We start from the raw sequence: 27,542 nt of genomic DNA, 5'->3' as shown, positions 1-27,542 counted from the left end.
TCATTAAAATTTATGACTTAACTTTCCAGGGGAAGCGACCGAGAACAAGCTAGCGACCACAGCTCATGATATTCATAAAAAAGTTAATCAGAAATAAAAATAAAATTTCTGGTATAATCCACAAAATATATTACCGGCCCTAGTGGTTTTGTATGCTCTTGACGTCAAAATTAATTGTTAAATGTGCACCATCAGGGACAATCTTATTTATATGAATGAGATCAAAAGAAATATTCAGTTTGGTTATTATTTTTTATACTCTCATTTGCATACATGCAACACAAACTAAAACAAATTTCAAAGCTAGCAGTCCCCTCTGCAGTCAGCAGCGGAGTCTTGTTTTATTGATCCTGTCAAGAAAAAATAAATCCTTGCGCTGCCCATTACTTTCTTTATCAATCATAGAGTGCTCTCTGTGTATGGCTCTATCTAACAGTTTGAAGAGAATGTGCGCTTTTATTTTCTTCCGGAGCAGATCTATGAATATTTTTAGCCATGCGTAAATTACATAATTCCTGAATAGCTTTCCTGTCGTCTCATAATAAACTAAGGCCTCTGCGTTTCTCATAAACAGCGGGCTGTGAATTTTAGACAATTATTTTCGGGGAAAATAGTCAACTATTTTTAGACGGGTTTTGGATAAATTTAGACGGTTTTAGTCGATTTTGTTTATTTTTATTTTCCACTGCAAATACTATATTGCCATGTTGAAAATTCAATGGAAATTGACAATGGTGAGCCAGAGACTGCAAGAAAAGTGAAAAAATGGTAATTTTACAAATATTCGTAATTTTTGCATTTTCAAATCTCGGGTTCGAACCATCAGAATTTCAAAAACTACCCACCGTTGGACAGATGTTACAATTTTTTTACTTTCGAGGGGGTTGAGTTATTAAAGCAAGTAAGGGGTGGAGAGTAAGCACCCCTAAACCTATTAGGAAGGTCGAGACGAGTCTAACGTTGGGAGTAGTTTTTGTAATTCTGATGGTTAAAACCAGAGATTTAGAAATGCAAAAATTTCGATATTTAAATAATTCCTATTTTTTTAGCACACCACTGGAAAGCTCGTTTATTTTGTATTAAGAAAATCATATGCATAACATGTGGGGTGACAGATCCCCATATTTATGAAAAAAAAATACTATGTGATCAGAAAATGTTAACTGATAATGACGAAAATTATGTATGTGGCATAAATAATATGCTTACAAATTAAAAAAATAACTCGTAAATTTATTGAAATCGTTAATTTCGCGTATTATCATCGCACATATGGTTTAATTAATATTTCACATTTCACATATAATTACCATAATTAATATAAATCAGCATAAAGTTTATTTGCAATTGTGCGTGTACATTTGTGCATACACCAGTTGAAAAAAATATTTTCAGATTTCACCGTCGCGCATGGATACCTGTTTGAATTTAGAAAATCGGGGCAGCTACAGTTCTGCGTCTCAGAAGAAGCAGTGGCATTCTCAAAGCGTGATCTGGATAATATTGAAGGTACTAAACGTTTTGTGTATGTCAAATATAATTATATTGGTTGCAAATATTGGGCCAGGGATACAATTTTAAATTTGCACAGTTTACAAAAGTGGATGTGAAGGAAATTTCCTGCACACGTAATTTGACTCAAACAAGACAAGCCGCACAGAGTCAACAGAGGAAGTGCAATTATCACAAATAAAACCGGAACCGCTTGCAGAATTTGTGGACAGTAAGGTCAAATAAAAATTTTAAACAAATTTATGTTCTAGGAGAGAATGAGTTTTTTATTGTGCGAGCAGAAGTAAGACATAAAATTGAATTGATAAAACTAAAATATGTTGCCATGCCCATGTGGGTTATAAAGCTATACTAGCTGATAGAGTAAAAATCTAAAAGTCCTCTACAAACACGGTTCTGTCTACATAAAAAACATGGGATGGTCCTTGGTGAAACTGCTCATTAAGTCATTCAACTTCACGCTCTCATCCTTCAAAGCCTTCTCATCCTTCACGTCAATGGTAAGCTTCCTGCAAAGAACATTATTTTTTTTTCAATAATTGGGTTTTGATAAAAAAACTAAGAGACTCACGCCTCCATGTAGTATTCTTTGGCGCGGGTTGCGGCGTGGTGGGCATAGTAGGTTGGCGCTGGGTAGGACACGCTGCGGTTGCACCTCGCATACAGGTGGCACAGGTTAAAGGTGAGCTGCTCCACCTCGTCCTCATTCATGTTGGCGTCGTCGTACAGCATCTTGTACTTGGTCGGCCGAGATGTGCCCTGAATATTTTGATTTTTAATCCGCGAGGGGCATTTTCTTATTGGGAAATTAATACCTGGATGCTCTGGTGGCTGACGAGGTAGAAGTCCATGTCCCTCGGGTGCGTGATGGTGTTGTCCACCACGAAACCAGCAGGCACGTTTCCATTCCTATCAGCCATCGAGTCACCTTCCTTAGGAAAGAACCTGGTGTGGTGCCGCTTCTGTACCACGAGGAAGGTGATTCTTGGCATGTATGTCAGCCCAATCTTCATCGCTGCCCTACGAATGGCTGAAAGTTCAGCGCGGAGAACCTTTATGGACAAAATCCATTAGAAATGTGACAACAACTGCATAATTCAAAGTCAGTACTGCTTCGAACTGGCTGTCGCCGACGCCGTCTCTGTAGTAGATGATGCGACTGGGGTAGGTCCCACCGTTCTTGGCTGCGAAGAACTTGAGGTGTTTCAACACGACGTCCTCCATATCCAGAATTATCTCTATGCCTGGAGGCTGCAGCCGCCACTGCATGCTGAACTTGAACACGTCCTCCTTGTCATGGCTCGCAGTCACCTGACCAAATCGAAATTATTATTTTTAAGAACAAAAATTCTATTTTGCGATTTTCATGTTATAAATCAGTATAGTACCATGTTACGAATTCCAAAGCTGTTGTATAGAAAAATAAAACTTACAGCTGCAACAGAAGGTACCGACTTGCTGTCTGGAGGAGGATGCGTGACATCTGCTCCCATGATCATCACGTTGTCATTGAAACAGGGAGGCCTAAAAATCAACAAACGGTTATTATAAAAATTTATAATTTCATGAGGCAAGAAAAGTACCTGCTGTTTTCATGAATGGCGTGGGTCTTGCCGTCAAGTTTAGTGTTGATTTTCAGCAGGATGTTTGGCACAATCGACTGGGAGTTCCTATCTTCACTTTCTACCTTCATCAACGTTTTTAACTCAATACATTGAGTAATAATTTTGTTCTTCATCTCAAGAACGTGCTTCACCACAGCTACAAAAAGGACAAATTTTCCATGAAAATAACTTAAATGGTGGAATTGCTGTTACCGTGCGGGTCTTTTCCTCCAATACTATCAGGAATAATGACGACAAGAAGGTCAAAAGGACCTTCCCTGACCTGACTTTGAAGGAATTTGCTCAGTTCATACGCATCTCTCAGCTCTGCACTTAACAGGATTTTTGGATTGGCGTTGAAAGTCATTCCGACGCTTGCACCAACCGACACCAACTTATCTCTTAAGTAGCTAAGAAATAAATTTTTTTTAAAACAATGCAGAAAAGTTTGAGAAATTAAATCAAGGTTGAATACATTCATTCAAAATAAGAGGCAAATAGAAAGCAGAATACCAAGTTGATCAGAACTTACCGAATACTCGCTTCTTTGGCGATGCTGAGGTCGAGGATGGCCCATTTCTGCACTTCCTTGGCAACCGTCTTGAACTGCTGGCGGTCCATCCGCCATGCGCCATCCCTCACCCTGACAGGATAGTCGGCTCTGTACTTAAGGGCGGGTGGGATGAGCACCCTGCCTTCAACCTGGGTCATCTGTGGCTCCACTTTGATATCGAATTCGCGCAAACATAGGTCACTCATCAAATTCAGGCTGTCAAACTGCACCACAGTAAAATTAGTATTAAATATTTTAAAGAGCGTCTTTGACGAAGTTTCCATGCTCACCAATCGATTTTAGGTCGGAAGAAATGTCCACTCTACCTAATTTGACCCTCAAGAATCGATTGGTGAGCTTAGAAACTCCGTCAAAGTGGTCTTCAAATCATGAAATCAGACTCACGGCTTCCATGATCTTCTTTTTGCGATCTTTGGGCTTGGTGGTTGCCGCTCTGACCATATTGCTTGTCTGCACCTCATTCAGTTTTTTTATTGAGACTTGCTTCGGCATAACTTTGCACAACTAAAAGAGGTCAAAGTGGGGTTTAGTTAAGAGGGAATGACACACTTGGATTACTCGCCTCCATGGGCACAAAGATGTTCCTGTCCTTGCTTCCTACGTGCAGACAGGGCCAATGGGGATGCCGGATCTCGTACCTTTTTTCAGTTTTATAGTACTCGGCTACCGTAACCTGTCTTTTCTGCCCATTTGGAGTATCTAGGTAAAACCTACGAATGGCATATTATCAAATAAAAGCCGAAAAAATAGAAAAAGTTGGATTTATACCTTTGGCGTGAGGGAGCTTGGACAACGTCATTCACCCGATAAACTCTCTTCGAGTTGGCCAATTGCGGGATCTCGTACTCAATCTTCAGACCTAAATATTAAATAATCATTAGAAGTGTTATTGTCACCACAAGAGGGAATAAAACCTTTGAGATAGTTTCGGAGCTGCCCGTCTATTTTCCCGCTGTGTCTGGAGCCATATTGGTATTCTCTTTCAGGGTTGTAACGCTGCCTGCGGTTCCACTTATTTGTTCCCAGATCAGCTACCAGGTCGCGTACCGACTGTTCGCGTGGGAAGCCTTTGTGGGCAACTGCAAATGCGGTTTAAAAATTTCAGTTAGTACAAATACAGACTTCTTGACCGAAATAACTTCAAGCTTTGCCTAATAACGGTTTTACATAGTTTTGTAATTCTTTTAACATATATCATATTAGTTGGATGCTCTTTTCTTTGGAGTTTGAAGGTTTTTCGACTCATTCCTGAATCGAATTAAAGGAAGTTGTCGAGTACACCAATCGATTCCTAAGGTATACGAGTTAGGTTTGCCGATCGGAAGTTCTGCGTGATGTTCGTAATGTAATCCCAAAAACACGTTCGCCTTGCATTACAAACATCAAGCGAAATTCCCGGTCAGAAAAGTGAATCCCAACCAACTTAATTCGAACCTTATAAATCGATTGGTGTCAAACTAAATTTTAAATTTACAGAAAAATCACATTCTCTTATTAAATAATTACCGTCTACATTAAGTAGGAGCATGTTGTCGCCAATGGTCGCACTTTGGAAGACGCCGTGCCACAGATCAAACCCGTCACCCAAGTCAATTGGGTTGTGAGGAAGGTGATAAAAACTGCGGCCGACTTGAAGCAGACTGCAGAAACCAATCAATGTATATTTTTCTCAAAATTGATTACAATGCAAACCTGGTCATGCCGGAGTTGCGCAGGATGACGTCGATGGCCTGGATGGCCAGGTGGGGGAACTGAGCCGTGTTTTTGTTGTTGAAGAACTGACCAATTTCTGTGAGACGGACCGTTTGCACCTCTTTCACTGTGATCCGCAGTTTGGCAGTTTCAGCTTCACCATTCACATTGAAACGATCGTCATTTCGCACGTTCACGTCTCTTGTTTCCTGAATGAGGTTCAAATTAATCAGTATCATCTGACTCAACAGTTATTTAAGAACGGAAGAAAGAAATCGAAAATATTTAATTTCATTTTTGACAGAGTCCATTGTTTCCTGACTGACGTTAGATAATCGAATCACGCGGACAATTTGACATGACGTGCCGAAAATATAAATTTGCCAGTAGCACGCCAGTGGCCAAACAGAGAGAATAACATTCTGACGTAACGCTGGCCTTGCACCTCACACGCTCAGATAGACACCGACTAAAAACGCCGCAGCAACACGCAGTACAGTTGATTGAAGGTTGAAGGACACATTTGCCGGTTCAGTGTGACAAATGGGAATAGGACAAGATTCCGGTTTCCTGTCTTGGAATATGCTATGTAACACACAGTCACATTTCCAACCATTTTCAGCACGACCTGCATGATTCAATCGATTGACACTATCAAAAATGAAATTCAAGGTGTATTTCAACAAATAAATACAAGTTAATATCAATACACTGCCTATTTCCAGTGTTTACCTGTCCATTAATCAATTTTGGTTGGCAGCTGAAGAGAAGCTTGCTGCCGTCGTACGCTGGATACCTTCCGGGCCACACCTCATGGCCAAATGCTAGAATTCCACGCCTGGAAATTCACAATAACAAATAAAATTAACTTTTATTTTTACTTAAAAAACATACTTGAAGTATTTTTTGTGACATTCCTTCAGCGAGCCGTCCCTTTCGCTGATTAATTTCATGTCCACGTCGTATATAATGATGAGCAACGTGCCGTTCTGGACCCTGATTCGAAAATGATTGGATTCCACTTTCATTTTTCGACCGCAACTTCCTTTTCCATTGCGAGCTGGAAACTGACATTTTGCCAAGACACTGAAAATTAAAAAGGAGAGGTTATTAGTTCTAAATTTCGAAATTTAAATTATATGCTAGTTTTATTTGTTTGTTGTTTGATAGAACGTTGATCCAGCTTTAAAGTTAATTACAGCCTTAAAAACCCGGAATTTCGGTTTATCATTAACACCGCCTTCAACTGGAATAATCCAACACTGATTTTTTTTATAAAATTTGCTCAAAATCAGGTCGAAAAAAATATAAGTTTAAGTTATTCCATGATTTTCTATATCTGAAGCCTAAACAGATGTTCGATACACGAAACAATAAATTTTGACTAGTGCATGTTGTGAAGTGAATTTTTTTCAGGAAATCGTCAATTTTATACAGGTGCAAAACAGACGGTCCATCAGCCGATTTAGACGGGTGTTTTGTAACATAAATATGCCTACTATACAACTTTGCATTTTCCGAAGTCCTGCTTAAAGGTTATTGTAAATTAAAAATTGTGTAGTAGTGAATAATATATATTCATTTGATTTTTTAATTTAATTTTTTTTTTCAACTTAAAGTCAACTGGAAAAGGGTCTATTTTTGAATGTACACTGCATTTCGCGGTAAGAGACAAACCTGCTGGTGCCCTCGGGCGTCGGCGTCTGGCTGGGAGGTGGCTCAGTGGGCATCGGGGGCTGGCTGCTGGCCCTCGGCGTTGGAGGCTGGTGGGCCCTCTGTGGAGGCGGGGCCGCTGCCTGTGTGAAACTGGGCTGCGGCGGGCCCATGCCGCCGACCTGGACGGGTCTGTCACCGATCCGCAATTGCGCAATTGGTGGGTATTCTTGCGATTCATTTCGCTGTTGCTGGTCGCGGCCTAACCGAAAGTTGTCATTCTTATTTAAAAAACCTTTTCATAAATAAATAAAATTACATACCGCGTCCACGACCCCTTTCTCCACCTCTTCCTCTTCCTCTGCCACCCATGTCAACCTGTTCAGACAAAACTAAAAGAATTTGCAGACCTGAGCCACTTGAGCAACGTGAGAGAATTTGGGGAAGTACCTACAAAAATTCGTAAAAACTTTACAAAAATCGATAAAATGGTATATGTATTTTTATTTTTTATTTCTTTGGCGAGTCTGTTGCCAGTGCCCAGTTGTGCTGCAACAGTATCGAAAAAGACACGTACATCTATTAAACAAAATGAAGCTCACCTTTCCAAATATGTAAACCTTCTAGATCTTCCTGAGCGTTCTGAGAATGTGGCACGAATCAAAGGAGTTCTATGGTGTTTACGTTTACATCAACGCTGTGGCGTGTATCGAGTTAGAATGACGAAAGCGTGGCTGCTCCAGCTGATTTATATATTATATGTATTCACAAAAGTTCGACTCTGACCCCTTCTTTTGATTGCATTCGATGACTTCAACAGTCAAAACACTGTGTTTTCTGCGTATATAACAGTGTTGTATGTAATTCAATCCAGCAAGCCAAGCCACACAGTCAACATCTGCAGAACAGCTGTGGGAGCTGTGGATGCTGCGATTTGTTTATTCAGCACAAATACAAACCGGTATGGAAAAATTACAGCTTTTGTCGCCGAGTTACAGTTTTCGCCACCCTTACTTTAACATGAGATTCTCATAAGAACTGGCGAGATGTGTAACTTTACCATACTTTTTGCTTTGCTTGCTTACCGGTTTAGAATTTTCGTGTTAAATAATAAGGTGAGCTAAACCGGTACATTTAATGGGAACGATTAACCGAATTTTTGGCTTAAGTAAATTGGTGAAATAACCAAGGCTGTGCGAATGTTACGCAATATTATGCAAAAATCAAGCCCAGACTGGCGTGCAAAATTCGGTGAATTTGGCAGCCCTCTTTTGACCCTTTTCACTCTGGGACTGCGGCTTCTGCGGCCCGGTGTGCGCCCAATCGACATCAGGATCAAATTGGTTTTGTATTATTCCAATAATTAACGAAAAGTGTCAATTTTCCCAATTTTCACGTAGGTTCAGTATAAAATAGATAAAATAACAAGACGTGAATTTGATGTACCATATTTTTCCAGGTCAAAAATTGAGGAAAATTGCAAATTAAGGAGGATTTTTGCTACCGGAAAATCCTGGAAAATGCTTCTCTTTAATGAATAAACCAATCCATTTGAAATCATTAAGAGGAAAAATTAACCTAAGTAGCAGCGTAATTTTTTTGAGAAAAGTGGCTGGAAAGTTAGCACTTGAAACCCTTTTTTATTTCACAACAAATATATAGTTTCCCTGAAAGAATTCAGATCTCGACGAAAGGAATCGAAATTTGTCAAGAAAGTGTGGTCAAGCGCTGAAAATTTGGAGAAATTTGAATTTTTTCTGTATTGAGCTTCTTTTTGATAAGAACAAATTGTTTTTATCGATCCAAAAAATTTTCAATCCACTAAAATAAAATACAGAAATCAATAAAGGAATAGAATAGAAATCATGTCAGTCCAAACTTCATCTATCTTGTGGCTCAAAAAATCAACAATTTTAATATCAAATAGTCAGTTGACAAAAAATATTTACAAATAAAACGTGTAGTTTCGCTAAAACAGTGCTGACTAAACAAAAAACATCGGGTGGTTTTTCATGAAAGTGCTCATCATGTTGTTCAGCTTGGTGCTCTCCAGATTCAGCGCCTTCTCATTATTCACGTCAATGGTGGAGCGTCTGCACAGACATAAATTATTTAAAAAAAGCGTTCAAAGAAATCATTCGGCAATACTGACCCCTCATTGTAGTAGTGCTTTGCGCGGAAGGCGGCGAGGTGGGCGTAATAGGTTGGCGCAGGGTAGGACACGCTGCGGTTGCACCTGGTGTACAGGTGGCACAGGTAAAAGGTGAGCTGCTCCACCTGGTCTTCACTCATGTCGGCGTCGTCGTACAGCACCTTGTACTTGGTCGGACGAGACGTGCCCTGAATATTTAGATTTTTAATCTGATGGGATTTTTCTTGGAAAATTATTACCTGGATGCTCTGGTGGCTGACGAGATAGAAGTCCATGTCCTTCGGGTGCGTGATGGTGTTGTCCACCACGAAGCCAGCAGGCACGTTTCCCTTATCAGCCAATTTATCATTTTTGTTTGGAAAGAACCTGGTGTGGTGTCGCTTCTGAACCACGAGGAATGTGATTTTTGGATTGTACGTCTGCCCAATCGCCTTCAATGCCTTCTTGATGGCTGCCAGTTCACAGGTAAGAACCTGAAGGGCAACAAAAATTAATTAAAAATTAAACTAAAACTCCGGAAATGAATACCATGGCGAACTGTCCATCGCTGACGCCGTCCCTGTAGAAAATTATGCGGCTCGGGAATTTCCCGCCGTTTTTGGACGCGTAGAATTTGAGATGCGCCAAAGTGATGTTCTCCATGTCCAGAATTTCCTCCACCCTGGGCGGCTGCAGCCGCCACTGCATGTTGAACTTGAACACGTCCTCCTTGTCGTGGCTAGCAGTCACCTAGAAATATGATTAATTATTTTGAACGTTGAATTTTGCCTCTCCTTTAATTGGAAAAAACTTACGGCTGCAACGGAGGGACAGGACTTGGACTCTGGAGGAGGGTGCGTGACGTCAGCTCCCATGATCATCACATTTTGGCTGAAACACGGTGGCCTGCAACACAAAATCAGATAAAACATGATAGAATAAAAGCCAGGGGATCCGAACCGGCTGTCTTTGTGGATGCTGTGGTTCCTGCCGTCCAATTTGGCGTTGATTTTAAGCAGGATATTAAACACAGTAGATTTTTCGAATTTCCTCAACGTCCTCTGACGAATGCACTGCGTCAGGATTTTGTGCTTCATCTCCAGCACTTGCTTCACCGCCGCTGCGAATTTGATTTAAGTTCAATAACAAATAATATAGAACAAAAAGGGGCAATCTTACCATAAGGGCTTTGACCTGCGATGAAGTCGGGAATGAGGACCACCACAAGGTCAAAGGGGCCTTGCAGGGCCTGGTTCTCCAAGAATCTGATCAAGTCGCTCAAATTGTGGAACGACTTCTGGTCGCTCCTCAGGATTTTCGGCTTGTCACTCATGATCAATCCGAGACTGTTGGCATTTGTCACCAACTGTGATCTTATAATTCTGTGGAAAGAATGAAAAGTGGTTGAAAATCTCCGATAGGACTGATCGTTAAAGGGTAAAAATGTTATTCTATAGCTTTTTTGGGAGGAAAGAAGGGTCTGAGTTTTCCTCTAAAATTCATACGAATTATTTAAATTCTGGAATAAATTAACTTAGTTTTGAGTATTTTGATTTTTCCCGAAAAAATTAATGGTTAAGATTTTTTTTGTGAAAATAGAAAATTTGAAAAAATCTACTTTCAATATGAAAAAAACTGGAAATTTAATCAGCTTTCTGAATATAGGCAGTTTTTGACTCGGCGATGAAGTGGTGAATTTTAATCAGGCCAAACACACACCTTTCAAAAATTTTTGAAAAAATAAAAAATAACTTTCAAGACTTAAAAGAACTATTTTTATCTTTACACAATTAAATTTTAGTAATTTTTCTAACCCCGGAGGCAAATTATTTACTTTGCTCAAGTAACTGGTAAAATTGGATTTTGGGGCACTTTTGGATAAAAGTGCATGAAAAAATTGGTTGGATAGAGGTTTAATTTTCATGTATTGCATTTTTTAAAATGACTTTAAAGCTACTCAATGGAAATAAACTTACGGAATGTCTCTGTTCGCTTGGCAGAGGTCGAGAATGGCCCAGTTTCGCACCTCTTTTGTGACCGACTGGAATTTCTGGTTGTCCATCCTCCACTCGCCGTTAATCACCCTGACATGCTGGTCAGTCCTGTACTTGAGGGCGGGAGGGGCGAGCACCCTGCCTTTCACCTCAGTCATGTCCGCATGCACCTCGATTTGGAACTCCTTGAGAATCGGGTCCTGGTTTACGTTCAGGCTCTTAAACTAGACGATACATTAATTTCTAACCAAATTTTTGGCTTTGAATTTAACTCACAGCTTCCAGGATCTTTAATTGGCGAACTTTTGGCTCTGTCGCTGCTTCTTTGACCATGGATTTGGTCTGGTCGTCATTTAGCTTTTTTATCGTGACTTGGTTTGGCGCTACTCGGCAAAGCTAGGATGATAAATTAATTATTTAATGAAATTTATATTTGAAAAAGCTCACCTCCATGGGCACTAGGATATTTTTATCCTTATTCCCGACGTGCAGACAGGGCCAGTTTGGATAGCGGATTTTGTATTTTTTCTCTTTGGCGAAATATTCGGACACGGTAATTTCTTTTTTCTGTCCGTTCAGGCCCTCCTGCATAAATCTGCAAGACAAATATAATAAAAACCAGGAAATATCATAAAAGTGGAACGCTTACTTTTGTGTTGCAGGTCCAGCAACAATTTCATTCACTCTGTAAACCCTCTTCGAGTTAGCAAGGTTCGGAATCTCGTACTCAACCTTCAGACCTGAAGACGAATTTCGATTTTATCAAAATTATTAAAATAGAATTGAAAGAAAACCTTTGATATAATTGCGAAGCTGGTCGTCGATGGAACGCTTAGTGCCCCAATGGTAATCACTCTCAGGGTTGAATGGCGCCTGGTTTGTTTTAGACTGACCTGTTGCCAGGTCGGCCACCAAGTCTCGCACCGACTGGGCACGCGGGAAACCCTTGTGGGCAACTGGAAACACGGGAAAAATTACTCTAAATTGTTAAATCTCGAGATTTAGAGGTGGAAATGGTTGCAAACATTCAAATTTGTGTTTTCCATGTTAAATTATATAAAAATTCTAACTTTATTTTCATAAAATATGTCTAAAATTGAAAAAAATTTGTTATCGAATAATTTCGGAAAGAAGATACAAATGGTTTCGGTCTAACACTTTTAAAGTGGAAACATAGTGATTTTTTATTTTAAAAATTACATAACATGAAAATTTAACCTTAACCGACCTATTTATCCAGACCAAAATCCTTTTTTTAATTTTACCAGAGAAAAGGAAATTGATTGCTTCTCTGGAGTGAAAAAATATGAAATTTTAATGGCGAAGAAGATAAAAAATAGAAATTTTAAGTCTTTTGAAAGGGTTTTTTTAGAGAACCTTATTTTTTTGGGGGATAAATCGAAGTACCCAAAATTAAGTTAATTTATTCAAAAGTCTTCTCAGTGAAATATTTTTTAATTTTAAAATAAAAAATGACTCACCGTCAACATTAAGAAAAATTTTGCCAACCCCAAGAGTGGAGCTTTGGAAGACGCCGTGCCAGAGATCGATACCAAGTCCAAGACTTTTTGGATTGGGTGGTGGAAAATAGAAGCTCCGGCTGAACGACACGAATCTGCACCAAAATCAAATAAAAAACCACAAAAACAAAATTGCGCCTTCGAACCTGTTCATGCCAGAGTTGCGGAGGATGACGTCGATGGCCTGGATGGCCAATTGCGGGAACTGGACGGCGTCCTCGTTGTTCATGAACTCGTCGATTACGGATAGGCTGACCGAGTTGACCTCCTTGACCGTGATCCGCAGTTTGGCTTTTTCCGCTTGGCCGCGTTCGGTGTATCGCTCCTCGTTTCGCACGGTCACGTCCCGCGTCACAGGTTCGTCAATCAATTTTTTTCCGCAGCTGAAGAGCAGCTTGCTGCCGTCGAAAGCAGGGTGTCTGTCGGGCCACACCTTCTTGCCGTACGCGTGCAAGCCGCGCCTGGTTGTCACACATATTGTCTTTTAATATCACCGACAGTAATTAACAGCCGTACTTGAAATATTTCTTGGGACACTCCTTCAGCGAGCCGTCCTTGTCGCTGATCAATTTCATGGCCACGTCGTATTCGGTGAGGAACAGGTCTCTCTTGCCCAGCGTGATTTCCAGATGATTCGAACACGCTATCATTTCAGTGCCATTTGTTCCGGGTTTTTTTCGTGCGGGAAATTTCACTTTCGCAAGCGCGCTGCAACAAACTTTCCTATTTAGAATGTTTCAGCCTGTAGAATGAATGTGCAAATTAAAGAACTATTAAATTTTTAATACAGAGGGGTAGCCAAAATGTGAGGAAGAGCGTTAAATTAAAGTGGTAATTTTTTTATTAGTTGGGAGAAACATTAAGCCCACAAGGTAGTAATAATATAATATTAATAATAATATTTTGGGACGAATTGTTCCCTGGCCCTGACCTTATAAAATTATTCTATCCCAGGGTTCGCCAAAACTCGCATTATTCTGGAAAACTCCACTGGATAGCAAAAAAAATGTGCGAGGTTTTCCCGCAGTTAATTCCCGAAAAATGAATATTTTGAATCCATATTAACATTTGTGTAGGTGTATCTTTTCCAGATTAATTCACGAAAGGAATTAGATAAATTAGCAGTTATAAATCAACAAAAAGCTTTGAAAATAAGTCAAAAAGGAAATCATGTAAAAGATTTTAGTAAAAAATGAACTTTTCATTATGATTTCAAACTTAAGAATATTTTTTTTTTAAAGTGATCCCATGAAAAGTCTGAACTTTGCAAAAAATTTAGAAGAGATCCAAAATTACAAAAAAAAAAATCAAATTTCAATATCTTTGGAACTCCAAATCTAGGGTTCTAAACATCAGAATTTCCAAAACTACCCTTCGTTGGACTCGTCTCGACCTCCCCTGACCAGCCTAAGGGGTTTTAGGGTTGCTTACCTTCCCCCACTAAGTTGCTATTATTTCAACGTCAAAAACACAATTCTAGCTCGAGATTTCTTTTAATTTTTTTAAAAATATTTTTCTATTTAAGTTTTGAAAGAATGGATGGGGTTTTAATTTAGAAGGGGTTTAGGATAATTTAAAATATTTTTAAGCCAAGAGGAGAATTAAAAAAAATACTATCAAAATTGAAGCAGTGGGGTTGTGCACCCCTTAAACACTTAAGCTAGTTAGTGGAGGTTAAGACGAGTCTAGCGAGGGATAGTTTTTGCAATTCTGATGGTTAGAACCCGAGATAGCGAGTTGCAAAGACGCAAAAAAATCGAAAAGTCATAATATGAAAATTCTCGAAAAATAAAAATAAACACTTTCTGAAATTACTAGCCTACCTTTTTGCTAATGGGCATAATTACTGCTAATATTTAAAAATGGAAAAACCGGAAATATCTTTTGATACATTGCAAATCCTTAAAACATTTCCGGTTCCGTGTGAAAAAGAGGACAATAACCGAATTTCAGTTTCCAGTTTCGGTTTCCTGTCTTTGCATTTGGGATAGGCTCTACTAAATACCAAAGTTTCAGATGGAAAACCCCACAAGTTTAGGAGTTATTCTGAAATCAGTAAAAAAAACAAGAAATTCAAAGATAGACCTGTTGGAGATAGCGGGCTTGGGCGTTGTTGGTGCTCGGCTGCTGGACATTAAGTCCCAAATGGTGGGAGCACTGGTTGAGGCGCTGCTGCTGCTGGAGCTGGGTCTGGAAGGCCATTCCGTCGGCGTCGAATGCTGGATTTCCTGCGGCGTGGTTTTTGGCGCCGACAAGGTGGAGCCGCGCCTCGGCCAACTGGGAGCGACCGGAGCCTGTTCCTGGACGCTAGTGTCGATTCGCAGCCCACCCAACTGCGGAAATTCCTCCTCTTCTCCATCCTGATCGCCTCGACCTGAACCAAAGAGACATTTTCAAGACAATTCAAGGCCAAATATGTTTTGTTGAGTACCTCGGCCGCGATTTCTTCCTTTTCCTTTTCCCCTTCCTCCCATTTTGGCTTTTTAGCAGTTTGGATGAGAACGAGTCCTGTTCTTCGTCTATCTGCAACAAATTACGTTTTTAATGACGTGCATACAATGATTGTATTTGCACAGGTAGAGTTTTAGCGAGATGTTTGCCAGGATTGGTGCCTTTTCTCGCTATGAGCTTTTTATATCTTTTAATTTTTGACAAACTGTTTTTTAACATGTATGTACATTTCTTATGGTGAGAATAAACAAAAAAAAATAATGAATTATACAATAAACCAAAGACACTGAGAATTTTTCATGGAAGGTTTGAAGTTTATTAATCCAATGTTCTTCAACTTTCAGGACGAAATTCAAAGTCCGGATGGGAGATAATATAATACACAAAAACTTTCCTCTTTATTGGGCGGCGGTAGCAGCCTTCAAATTAATATTATCCCTTCTGGAATTAGTTTCATGGTGTTTTAGCAGTTTCCCACTCTTTAAAAATAGCTCACGTAATAAAGGATGGAATTTTAGTGAGATAAAATTTAGATGCAAGTTGTCAAATTAGTTGATCCTTTGAGATGAGGGCAGCCGGATGTTTTCAAAATTTTGTTTTGGTGTTGAAGAAATATTTCACGCGATAAGGCTCTAAACAAAATTAAAATATGAAATTTTAACGACGGTTTAATTTTCTCACTACTTAACATGTCAACTAAAAGCAATTAAACTCTGGGAACATTAACAGAGGGTTTCGAAAAACCCGACGTGCTGGGTTAAACTGGTTAAAACCGGATTTTTGCCCGAGACGGCTATTTGTTTTTCGGTTTCGTTAGATTCACCACACTCTTTCACTGCTAGATAATTTTTGCATCATTATACTTTTTGAATTTTTTGAGGCTTTAGGCTATTATGAAATGAAAAACCCAAAACCTAAGTTTTAGTATCTGGTTTAACCCCGGTCGATAAATCTCGGAACCCCGAACAAAAAAAAAATGAATGCACGAAAGAACAAAAAAAGGATTAATTGATAGCTGCCAGTGAATCTTCAGGTCTTAATAAATTTTCAGTTGTATAAAAATCGACAGCTGTAACAAAAAGGCCAACAAAATAAATTCCCAAGACGAACACCGAAGCCCTTTCTCTTACCAGAATCATGCTTCAGGATAGAAGAGCTACTCATTATTTCTAACACCTCGCAGAAACTACCATTTTCCAGAGAAAATCAGCAAAAAGAGACTGAATTCTTCCAAAGAAATTGTGTTTCACGTCAATGAAGTCGGCGCTGCATTTAAACCACCGTACGTGGAACCACGTAAAACAAAAACAAAGCCGTTATCGCTTCATTGGTGACTCAAAACAATCGCTTCGGATCGCGCAACTACCCCGGATTTGAAGACGAGAAAGTGATAGTGATGGGGATTTTTTATTTTAAAATATTTATAACATTACTTGAAAAGTTAACCACGACCGACCAATTATTGTTCATATTTATGCTACTGACCAAAAGTGCCCCTAAATCAATTTTTTTCGAATTTTATCAGTTGTTACACCCCTCTTTTTAAGCAAAGGAAAAAGTAGCTTCTGAGGTGAGAAAAATTAGGAAAATTTAATTGTGAGGAGATAAAAAATAGTACTTTTGAGTTTTGAAAGTTATTTTTTTAATTTTTCAAAATTGCAGATTTTTGAAAGGGGTGTGTGTTTGGCCTGACTAAAATTCGCCAGTTGATAGTAGCGTCAAAAACTGCCGATATTCAGAAAGTTGATTGAATTTCCAGTTTTTTGCTACTGAGCAATTTTTTCTCAAATGCTCTATTTTCGCACAAAATTCATCTCAAAATTTAAACTGGAAGTTAGAGAACCTTTCATTTTTTCTGGGAAAAATCAGATAAATTATTTGAGTCATCTCGGAAAAATGATCTTTTTTTCATTTTAATCATTTATACTATTTCAGAGGAAAAATCGGACCCTTATAGCTTTCAGAGACTCCTCATAACACACATTTTTTTTATTTACAAAGACCACGACGTTTTTCCAAATAAGTATAAATTTAAAAATGCCTTTCTTTTCATTTAATTAATTTTAATGAATAAGATCTAGAAACAGAAATAAAAAAGGTTTAAAAATTACAATTTTGATGACGAGAGCTTTTTAACCTCTTTCAACAACCCATTTCTACACCTAGAAATTTTACCTTTTACACGCACTGCAGCTACTCGTCTCTCTGTTTGCACAGCTTTGAAGCAAATAATTGTTCGTCTGAATGAAGCCACGTTCTTTCCACCCATCCGTTATCTTATTATAAACACCACATCCTACGCTAGCAATCTCGCTGCCACGCTGCTGATTATTATTCAGAATTCAAAACTATGTCCAGAAAATGTTTTTCTGCAAGCTCTGCATTTTGTGCATTGGAGAGATAACAGCGCTAAGAAAGATCATAAAGACAGAAGGTCAAACAAGGCTTCCCATATTTTTATTTTCAAAATCTTGTTTGTGCTTTGAAATATTTTTCGACCCACCAAAACATTAGCCTGTTTTTTATTTGCTGAGAAATCATAAACATTTTGTCATTTAAAAAAAACCGGAAAAGATTTTTATCATTTTGGTTGAAATTAATTTTTAAAAGCGAATTTCCAAATTTTACGCTCAGTAAAATAGTAAAAGACCCCATCAGCCACAATTAACAGATAAAATTACGGTTCTAGGCGTGGGAGAGAACTCTATTGATTTAGAAAACAAGAAGGTTCCTCACGTGTTTTATAGTCCAATAATTTTTCCCAGCCGTCAGGGACTCTTTCAGGGTTGCTCGTCACAGCGAACTCTTCTTTTCTTATTAAAAATACTGCCGAAATCGTAATTGTAGAAGCGTCTAAAAATTTTAAATTAACAATTTATCAATTTCTTGTGAAATACATAAAAATTCGAAAACTTCGTAACTGAAAATCAGTCATCTTTTTATATTTTTGTTCGCTCATAAAAATTGTAATGAATCCCACACACGACTCACCTTCATGCATGTGAAAGGTAAAAGGCACTGTCCGTCGAGAAAACGGCAGGAGGACAGCAAAAAGATCGAGTTGTTGCTGTTCTTGTTCTTGCAGTTGACAGCTAAAAAGGAATGACCTATGTGAGCAGGCAGCCAGTTGGACAGAAATAAAAGCAATTTATTTGCTGGCAGCGGAAACTGCGGTTGTAAAACTCAACGCAGGCAGGCCGGTGATAGCTTATCGCATATATTTTATCGTTTGTTTCCATGAAAAATGCATGAAAGCGAGCCTGCTTGATTGGAAAACGAGCATGCCAGTCGAACCCTGGCCAAGGGTCAATATCATGAACGAACCTTTTTCGACGCTGACGGCAGCAAAAACGGGAAAAACGTTGATGGGCATGATGGGGTGAATTTCTTCTCTCATCTTGTTTGTTTACTTTCTGCTACTGACAATGAGCAAAGTGGCCAGTGAGCCAGTTTTAACAGGTGGCAGAGCGATACCGGTTGAATCAGACAGAATTAACCGGTTTTCTCTGGTGTCAGTTATGTACATAATGAATTTTATTTTATTTCACGCTAAAATGAACAATTTTCAATCTTATACAACTCTCAACAGCATAAGAAGTATGAAAATTTTGGCAAAATACACCAGTAATATCTCTTAAAAAAATAAAAATAATTTCTTAATACCGGTAGCTTCCATTTCTCCTGCTGAAATATTACCGGTACTGACTTTTGGTGTAAATTCGGAGCAAAGGCGGCTGTGATTGGCCGGACTGTAATGTGGCGGGAAATCAGTGAAGATCGAGAGTTTCGCGCTCTTATTCATCAAATCGGGGTGTCGTGAGCACAATGCAAGGGATCTTATGTTTTGCTCTACGCTTCTTCGAATTTCTTAATGTGTAATATTTCTAAAGGCATTACGGTAGTTTCAACAGAGCAGTTTATACTATTATTTTTTAATAAAAACAAAAATGCTTTACGAATTTTACTTCGCGGCGCAGTAAAAAAATATTTCGTGACCCCTGGCTGCCCACCCCCACAGCTTGAAAAGAAATATTTTCACCCAATATTGAAGATTCGTTTTTATAATTTCACATTATCATCAATAATCAAATTTAAGGCTCATTTCAAAAGATTCACCGCTTATCGCTATCATTTACTAACTTTTCTTCCTTTTTGCAGTTTATGCGAGCGTGCTTATCACAAATCTGAGTCTACGCATAAAGATAACCTTGAAATAATTAAAAGCAACTCTTCACACGGAATTTACGTTCAATTTATGATCGATGGTAAAAAGGGTAAATAACGAACAAAGATCAAGAGAGACATTAAATCGTACTTCATCCTGTGAGAATTGATACAAATTAAAATAAATTTTGTTTCTTAATTCTTAATAAATTAAAGAGCAATAATAACTGTTATCATTTTGAGCATTTTGAATTTCCAAGAAACATATATAAAAACATTACTAAATTGCGAGATTGTCTATTCCACTTGAACTACATAACTTGTCCATTTCTTGACCACTTATCCACTTAGTTGCTAATCAAACTTTCTTGCTTTGTGCGGATGCAGAAAGTAGTGAAATGAGATGGGCGTATTCTGGTAAGTGAGGTTTCCGTGCTGGTCCATGATGTGCCAGCCGGGCAGGTTGGCGCCGAACTCCATTTCCTTGGTGACGCCGCCGTTTTGCGGGTCGAACAGCACCGTGTGGCCGCCTGGCCGGCTGGCCAGAAAGGCGGCCGTCAAACCGAAAGTGCCGTACGCGAAGATGCTGTGCTGGCATGCAGCCAGAATCGCCAAATCCTCGCCAGGCGCGTCGATGTTGCTGCTTCCTGAAATAAAAATCTGTGGTTAGATTTTTTTTAAATAAAATTTCACGGGTTTTACACTGCGCTGTAATCTTGAATTTTTTTAACCATAAACAAACAGTAGTGAATCAATAAGATAACAATTTTCAATTGACATAGCTCTGAAATCTCTTTTAAGTGTGTCAATAAAATAACGATAAATCTGAATTTTCTTGAGGATAAAAATTATTGGAGTTAACACCTGCTAAAAATATTTCGCTTCTATTTCCGACGATGTATTGCTGCGTCCACGCGGGGTCGTCGCTGACCACGACGAAAACCAGAGGTTTCCACAGGCGCTTCTTCAGCCATTCGATTGCCGCGTGAAAAAATTCGGAACCCGCCTCGACGGAGCCGGGAAGAATTAAGGACAAGTGCTTGCCGTAATCGGTGCGGCGCACGTGGATTCCTACAAACTCTACGTGCGCCGCTTGAATGCCAGTTCGAGCCTGAAACCAATTTTTTCTATATTTTTTTAATTGATATAATGCAGACAAATTAGAACCATCTTCTAAATTTGTAAATTTATTGGAAAGAAACAAATCACTGAAAAATATTAATATAATTTAAGAGCGTCAATATTAAATACAACTTTTAGATTAGATTAATTTAAAGGCCCACTTTGACGAAAATTTTGAGCACACGAATCGATTCCTGAGGGTCGAATTAGGTAAATTTGATTTTTTTTCCGACCAAAAAGTTTAGCGTGACGTGCGTAGCACTCGCGGAACCTTTTTTGCCGCCAAATAATATGAACCTTTTGTGCGCGAACTACGCATGCGTCAGACATGGTGGGGCGGCCGGCCAGCCGACGCAGATGGAGAGGGGGAAATAAATGTGCTTCGCATCTTGTCAGCAGGCGAGTGGCGAGAGAAAATAATGTGCGTCTGCTGGCCGGCCGCCCCACCAGATCTGACGCATGCGTAGTTCGCGCAAAAAAGGTTCATATTATTTGGCGGCAAAAAAAAGTTCCGCGAGTGCTACGCACGTCACGCTAAACTTTTTGGTCGGAAAAAATATCAAATTTACCTAATTCGACCCTCAGGAATCGATTCGTGTGCTCAAAATTTTCGTCAAAGTGGGCCTTTAATGGCCTTTTTTGATTGGAGGTCTCAACTAGTGCTTTGCGCGGGTCGCGGGTTTGAGGGTTGAACCCGCAAAACCCGCACCAAACCCGCGGGTGCGGGTCCAGATTTTGCAAATCCAATATGGCGGATTGCGGGTGCGGGTTGGCGTAGTGCGGGTTGGTGCGGGTGCGGGTTCAAATTTTGAAAAAGATATGGGTGCGGTTTGGGTGCGGTACGAAATAAGCGGGTTCGGTGCGGGTTTGGGTTGAAAATTTGTACCCGCGCAAAGCACTAGTCTCAACCGCAAGATTTAAAGATTTTTGACGAAGTTTCTGAGCACACCAATCGATTCTTGAGGGTCGAATTAAGTAAAAAAAAGTGTGGCGCGATGTGCGTAGCACCAGTAGAACCTTTCCCGCCTAAACAATATGAATGCGAGAAGTGCGCATGCGTCAGAGCTTGCTGGATCTGAAAAAGAAGTCGTCATTGGTACAGAGGTGGACTCTCTACAAGGGCTCAAACCAGCTCCGACGCATGCGCACTTCTCGCATTCATATTGTTTTGGCGGGAAAAAAGGTTCGCACGTTGCGCTGCACTTTTTGGTCAGAAAAAATATCCACTATACCTTAATTCGACCCTCAGGAATCGATATTGGTTTGCTCAGAAACTTCCTCAAAGACGGTCTTTACAGATAAACATTTTTTTCTGCTGCACTTTACAATTTTTGACCCTAAATTCTTCACTTTCTACCTTTGGTTCATGAAACTGACCTGGAATTCTTCTCCAATTCGCCTCAACTCGCTATCCGCCTTATTTTGGAGTTGCGTTTTTAATTGCAGCTCCCTCTTCAACTCGTTCCAAAAGGTCGTGGTCAGTTCCGAGTCGGTCACGTAAATTTTGTATTTCAAAACGCGAATTTGGTCTTGCGGAAATTCCTCCAAGAGGCTGAAAAAATCTTGCCTGGACGCGATCCTTTCGCTTTGGTTGCGAACTGCGGCCATCAGGGCGCCCTTGAGGCCGCACCTTCGCTCCAGCCACTCGACGGAGGGTACGCGCAGGAAATTCCGCTCGAAAGCGTCCGTGGAGAGGACGTCCAGGGTCCGCTGGTCGATGACGGGCCTCAGGTTGTGCCTCCGAGCCGCGGCAACCACGGAGAGATAGGTCCAGACGATGTTTCCCAGCCTGCCGCCCACGTCGGCCGTCACGAAGGTGCTCCCGGGCTCAGGGCAAGACAGCCACAAACTCGTCTCAGGGTCGGCGAAAATGAGGGAATCCATTGCGGTGTGCAGCAAGAGCAGGTTGCACACGAGAAATATGGCCGAGAGCAACGCAATCTGTGTTTTTCGCTTTCCAACCATGTTGCATGCACTATTCGCGGGACGGTAGAGAAGAGTAATTGAGAAGAAATAAGTGACGCACCGGCAAAAACTGCCACGGATCGATAATGATAAAAAATAAGCTTTTTGATAGACCCTCCTCTCAAAACCAGACACGATGACACAGGTTTGCAAATATTATTCGTTCTCAAAACATGTTTCTCTCCAGAACATAATTTTTGATCTGCAAATTTTCCCGTTTGTAAAATATAATTATTTTTTTTAGTTAAATTACTCTGAATAATTTTGTACGAAATAAAAATTGATTTTTATATTTCCAAGAATAATTTCTTTGCTGAAGCACGCGTACGTTCAATTAGCAAACTAATTTTGATTGTTGCAAAAATGCAACGAGTCGGTTCCAAAAGGCACATACTGCATATTGGCGTGATATTAAGCGTTGACGGTTGACGCCCAGAGATAACGCTTACTTCTCGGTATATAGTTTCACGGATATTGAACCAGCTGCGAGTCTTTTTTGTTTATTTTATTCTGAATTATGACTGGCAAATTTGTTAAAAACCAGTTAAAATGATTCAAATCGGCCAAACTTGAAAATACCGAGCAAGAAATTTGGATATTGGAGAGGATATCCAATTTCTTGCTGGGCATAGTTTCCTATTGAACAAATTTTAATTTATATATGGGTAAAAAAAATAATTAATTTCCAATCCATCCGATGATTTTTACTAATTTTAATCTGTCGAAAATTAACAGAAACAGTTAAACTTCCATTTTCTTCTTTCTTTCGAGTTAAAAAACGTCAGAGCTGCAGTTATAATAATTTTTAAATTGATCCCAACACCTTTTTTGCAGATATAATATATCTATAGTTTATGATAGAAAACTCTTGGAACACCCTATAATGTCACGATCGCGCCCTGTGAAAATTGAACATCTGCTCTACGTCCAACCACACGAATAACGAAAAAATATTCCATCTTATCGCAATTATTGCCGTACATTTTTGCAAAACAAACTGAGATATGCGGGGAGAATTTTTGTTAAATTGATTGATCATATAGCGAACGTACTCTCAATACAAACAAGATAAGGAATTTCTGCTCAAATATGGCCACACATCACCGCAGTTTTTTTAATAATTTTAATAAATACTTATATAAATCGGTTCTCCTGCACATGGAGGAAAACGCCCAACGACTCATCAATCACGCAAAATTAAAAAAAAAGACAATTAAGTGCAATAAAGCCATTGAGCGCTTATCAGCAATATATCACATCCTTCCACTTTCAGAGAATTTACTGGGGGGCAGATAAGTAATTGCAAGCACAAGCAGCCGTGTTCCCTCCCTTTTTTCGCTCACATATAGATAGCAAAATGAGTAAGAAGAGCAGTGTTCTCTTTTTGGCCGCCTTCAGTTTATTCCTGATCCTCTACCTGGCGGCCCAGCAGCCGCAAATCCCTGCTCTGGTGCGACCTCCGCCGGGCTTCAACCTCACGGACCCTGAGTCGATGCACTGGCTGTCCTGCCCTGAGCCTGGCCAGGGCAGGAAGAGCACCTTCGTCACGGCCGACATTTACGGGAGGTTGGGAAACGTGGTTTGGTCCTACCTTTCGGTGGTTGCCGCGGCTCGAAGGTACAACCTGCGGCCGGTCATCGACCAACAAAGCCTGGACACTTTGGAAAAAGAGGCTTTCGATGCGAATTTCCTGCGCGTGCCTTCCGTCGACTGGTTGGAGCGAACCTGCGCACTCGGAGGATTACTGGAAAATGCCATCCAGTTTGAAAGTAAATTATTGACGTCCAAGGAACGCATGATTCGCTACCTGGAGGAATGGCCTGACGCCGGATTTGCTGTTTTGAAATACGATTTTTCTGCAACCGACTCCGAGTTGACGACTGCATTTTGGGACGAATTGCCGAACGAGCTGGTTTTGAAAGAAAAATATCGGAAAAAGGCTGCAAACCAGTTAAGGATTCTTCAAAAAAGGTTCCAGGCAAGTTAAAAAAATTTTTTGCGGAAAAAAATAATTTTTAATGTTCATTTTACAATTTAATTTTTTATTTTTGAATAAACCGTCTTTGACGAAGTTTGTGAGCACATCAATCGATTCTTGTGGGTCGAATTAGGTAAAGTTGATATTTTTCCGACCAAAAAGTCCAGCGCCACGTGCGAATTTTTCCCGCCAAAAAATACGAACTGCGAGAACTGCGCATGCGTGAGAGCTGGTTTGAGCACTTTGAGCAGAGAGACCAGTACAAATAATTTTTTGTCAGATCCAGCCAGCTCTCACGCATGCGCACTTCTCGCAGTCCGTATTTTTTGGCGGGAAAAAGTTCGCACGTCGCGCTGGACTTTTTGGTCGTAAAAAAATCCAATTTACCTAGTTCGACCCTCAAGGATCGATTGGTGTGCTCAGAAGCTTAACCAAAGACGGTCTTCAAGTAAATATTTAAAAAATTTGTATATAAAACAAATAAAATGCATATTCTAGGAGCAAACTGGGACGGATGCGGCAGACGTAGAGTTTGTGGGGATCCACGTGCGCCGCACGGACTACACAGAGCACTTGCCCCACATTTTACCTGGCTCCACCGCGGCCGGTCCGGAATTTTTCCACGCAGCAATAAACTGGCTGAAAGAGAAAATGCGGAAAAAGACCCTGATTTTCGTCGCCGTGAGCGACGACCGTCAGTGGACGCAGGAAAACGTCATAGGCAACAGAACCGACGTTTTCATGGCAGGTAATGAAATAAAGTGTTGATACAGTTTAAATTTTATAAAAAAATAATCCAGGGAGCAGCGATGTAGAGGAGCCTGGCGAGGATTTGGCGATTCTGGCTGCATGCAACCACAGCATCTTCGCGTACGGCACTTTCGGTTTGACGGCCGCCTCTCTGGCCAGCCGGCCAGGCGGCCACACGGTGCTGTTCGACCCGCAAAACGGCGGCGTCACCAAGGAAATGGAGTTCGGCGCCAACCTGCCCGGCTGGCACATCATGGACCAGCACGGAAACCTCACTTACCAGAATACGCCCATCTCATTTCACTTGTACCTGCACCCTCACAAAGAAAGAAAATGGGGAACATAATAAATAACTCGTGGTTGACGCATGGCTAAATTTTTACAAGAATTGGTTTTAATTTTTAGCTCAAAATATTTAATTTAAATAAATATTGTGCGGAAATAAATAGATTTACGAATAATGACCAAAATTTTACAACGTTTTAAAATTGAAATTTAAAAGAGTATTATTTTTAGCAGTATTTGGTTCAGAAAAAGATTTTTCAAAATAATAAAAAAACAGCGCGTATTTGATTATTTTAATTTATAATTGTTTCTCATTTCCATGTCAAATAGGTTTAATTTTTGCATATTTTTGTGCTACATTTCTGCTCATCATGAATTATTGCTACACTTTTAAATCCAACCTTTTTAAGGAGAAAATGTTTAAATCTATAGATTAATAAAACTATTGACTCTAAATTGAAGGTATATATTTTTCTAAAGTTTATAAGAATTGGGAGTACACATTTCCTATCAACGCAAGCTAAAAATTGGTGCGTCAATTTAGCTTTTTCTTCTCCCTCACACACTTTACTGACTCTCAATATTCGGATCCTCGGGACCTGCATTTTCTTCTCCTTCAGAGCCGATTTCTTCCTGCAGCCACGTTTCAATGTCCGAGGATGCATACAAGCAGGCGAGCTGCAAGGCGGTTTCGCCTTTCCTCCCGGTTCCAAGGATCTGGCTTCTGTCCTTGGCGTGCACAAATTGGGCGCTCTCCAGTTGGTTCTCCGCCACACAGAAGAGCAGTAAATTTTCCCCATGCAATTTTACTTTCATGTCGGCTCCGTTCTCGATCAACGCTTCCGCAACTTCTAGTTTTCCCTCGCTGAGAGCCGCGTGGAGGGGAGTTTTACCAGACATGTCCGCTAGATTCACGATTGGACGAATTAAGGAGCCTAAGTGCTCGCGGATGATTTCTACTGCGACATCGGTTTCGATACAGAACACGATGAAATGGAGGAAAGCAGACAAAAATTGTTGATCTTGTTCCTGCTCGAATAGCCACTTTGCAAATATCTCCGGCGATGAAGAGATCGAGAGAAAAATCGAATACTCGTCGTCGTCGTCGTTTTTTTCTCTCAAGAGAGTACCATCCTTCCTGTGAAGGAAACTCGCACTCTCCAGTTCATTTTCCTCAACGCAGATCTGAAGCAGATTTTTCCCGTTTGTTTTTACTTTAATATCGGCGCCATGATTTAATAGCTCCTCAGCCACGCCGACGTGTCCCTCCAATAAGGCGTTTACAAGGGGAGAACAATATCCATCTTTTAAAGGTTCAACTTCTTCTCGTTCAGGAGCCCCAAGGTCGAACTCGTAGTTATTGAGCAGGAAACGAGCGATTTCTTGTCCGTGCTTCTTGTTGACAGCGGCGTCATAGAGAACCAAACAGTCCTTCCAGTAAGTGCCCTGTTTCAAATATTCAATGGTGAAACAATCTATCAGGCTCCTGCACGTGACCAAGTCTCTGTACTGCACCGCCGCGGACAAAATCTCGTCTTTGCTTCGTTTTTCGTTACCCTCTCTGGCCAGCGATGGATCCTTCATTAACACATACGACATCAGGCTTACATCGAATCTGACGAGGCAGTAATAAAAAAGGGTCGGCGACGAACCTATATTTTCTTTCAGAAATTCATTCAACTTGCACGCAAGCCCGAAATTTTTGGCACGCAGAGCTATTGTGATGGCAGTTTCGTTGTTGCCGTCTTCCTCGTTGATTTTGGAATGATACTGCGAAGGATCAAATAATGCTAGAATGTCTTCTCCGTGTGAAGCGTTCTTGGCGATGTAGTGGAAGACATTGGCGTCATTCTCATCAACCATGGCGCCGATGTCGACGCCGTCCCTCTCAAGGTCATCCTTCAGGCGACCGCAAACTTCTTCATCGGCCACTTTTGCCGCAAATAGGAGCGCAGGAATCTCATCTTTGTAGTCCGCAATATATGAAATTTTATCTCCAAGAGGCACCGAATTGTCGAATTCAGGCAGGTAATGTATTCCATTCCCTGGTTTATAAAGCGTTATTAAAAAAGTCGGGTGAAATTAAATAAATTTACCGTTTTGCATCTGAACGAATTTTATATTATTATTTGCTAATTCGTGGTTGG

At 40.2% G+C, this 27,542-nt stretch overlaps 5 protein-coding genes across 10 annotated transcripts; 1 reads left to right on the top strand and 4 right to left on the bottom strand.

The window, feature by feature from the left end:
• Positions 1–1,716: 1,716 nt before the first annotated feature.
• LOC135943486 (protein argonaute-2-like) lies at positions 1,717–7,914 on the bottom strand. 3 transcript variants are annotated; one of them, XM_065490030.1, is made up of 19 exons: positions 7,638–7,914; positions 7,359–7,485; positions 7,060–7,297; positions 6,277–6,468; positions 6,115–6,220; positions 5,383–5,591; positions 5,197–5,330; positions 4,605–4,769; positions 4,459–4,549; positions 4,253–4,400; positions 4,075–4,194; positions 3,649–3,893; positions 3,330–3,526; positions 3,096–3,273; positions 2,946–3,036; positions 2,623–2,823; positions 2,328–2,564; positions 2,084–2,271; positions 1,717–2,021 (listed from the first exon to the last, which is right to left on the bottom strand). In XM_065490030.1, exons 2-19 carry the CDS (start codon positions 7,405–7,407, stop codon positions 1,913–1,915), a joined length of 2,898 nt encoding a protein of 965 aa, XP_065346102.1. In that variant the 5' UTR covers positions 7,408–7,485; positions 7,638–7,914; the 3' UTR covers positions 1,717–1,912. The 3 variants fall into 3 exon arrangements, with proteins under 3 accessions (XP_065346102.1, XP_065346101.1, XP_065346103.1); XM_065490029.1 differs by having other exon boundaries at positions 7,359–7,427; XM_065490031.1 differs by having other exon boundaries at positions 7,359–7,413.
• Positions 7,915–8,924: 1,010 nt separating this feature from the next.
• LOC135943203 (protein argonaute-2-like) lies at positions 8,925–18,629 on the bottom strand. Of its 4 annotated transcripts, none has more exons than XM_065489656.1 (20): positions 18,456–18,629; positions 18,123–18,223; positions 17,868–17,984; positions 15,112–15,203; positions 14,766–15,054; positions 13,197–13,388; positions 12,827–13,141; positions 12,642–12,775; positions 11,955–12,116; positions 11,810–11,900; positions 11,608–11,755; positions 11,437–11,556; positions 11,143–11,384; positions 10,346–10,548; positions 10,127–10,286; positions 9,982–10,072; positions 9,716–9,916; positions 9,427–9,660; positions 9,188–9,375; positions 8,925–9,128 (listed from the first exon to the last, which is right to left on the bottom strand). In XM_065489656.1, the coding sequence occupies exons 4-20, from the start codon at positions 15,152–15,154 to the stop codon at positions 9,020–9,022; spliced, it is 2,922 nt and encodes a 973-aa protein (XP_065345728.1). In that variant the 5' UTR covers positions 15,155–15,203; positions 17,868–17,984; positions 18,123–18,223; positions 18,456–18,629; the 3' UTR covers positions 8,925–9,019. The 4 variants fall into 4 exon arrangements, with proteins under 4 accessions (XP_065345728.1, XP_065345729.1, XP_065345730.1 ...); XM_065489657.1 differs by having other exon boundaries at positions 15,112–15,199; XM_065489658.1 differs by having other exon boundaries at positions 17,868–17,957.
• Positions 18,630–19,511: 882 nt separating this feature from the next.
• Positions 19,512–22,869, bottom strand: LOC135944176 (galactoside 2-alpha-L-fucosyltransferase Sec1-like). Its single transcript, XM_065490962.1, has 3 exons — positions 21,795–22,869; positions 20,160–20,406; positions 19,512–19,942 (listed from the first exon to the last, which is right to left on the bottom strand). The coding sequence occupies exons 1-3, from the start codon at positions 22,380–22,382 to the stop codon at positions 19,650–19,652; spliced, it is 1,128 nt and encodes a 375-aa protein (XP_065347034.1). The 5' UTR covers positions 22,383–22,869; the 3' UTR covers positions 19,512–19,649.
• Positions 22,870–23,733: 864 nt separating this feature from the next.
• On the top strand, positions 23,734–25,782 carry LOC135944147 (galactoside alpha-(1,2)-fucosyltransferase 2-like). Its single transcript, XM_065490927.1, has 3 exons — positions 23,734–24,360; positions 24,859–25,108; positions 25,161–25,782. The coding sequence occupies exons 1-3, from the start codon at positions 23,740–23,742 to the stop codon at positions 25,454–25,456; spliced, it is 1,167 nt and encodes a 388-aa protein (XP_065346999.1). The 5' UTR covers positions 23,734–23,739; the 3' UTR covers positions 25,457–25,782.
• A 180-nt stretch (positions 25,783–25,962) lies between these two features.
• Positions 25,963–27,501, bottom strand: LOC135942294 (putative ankyrin repeat protein RBE_0220). The gene is made up of 2 exons (XM_065488325.1): positions 27,492–27,501; positions 25,963–27,440 (listed from the first exon to the last, which is right to left on the bottom strand). Exons 1-2 carry the CDS (start codon positions 27,499–27,501, stop codon positions 25,963–25,965), a joined length of 1,488 nt encoding a protein of 495 aa, XP_065344397.1.
• Positions 27,502–27,542: the final 41 nt, after the last annotated feature.

The sequence above is a fragment of the Cloeon dipterum genome, chromosome 4 (assembly GCF_949628265.1).
Source record: "Cloeon dipterum chromosome 4, ieCloDipt1.1, whole genome shotgun sequence".
NCBI classification, from domain to species: Eukaryota; Metazoa; Arthropoda; class Insecta; order Ephemeroptera; family Baetidae; genus Cloeon; species Cloeon dipterum.
This window is presented reverse-complemented; position numbering and strand designations above follow the sequence as displayed.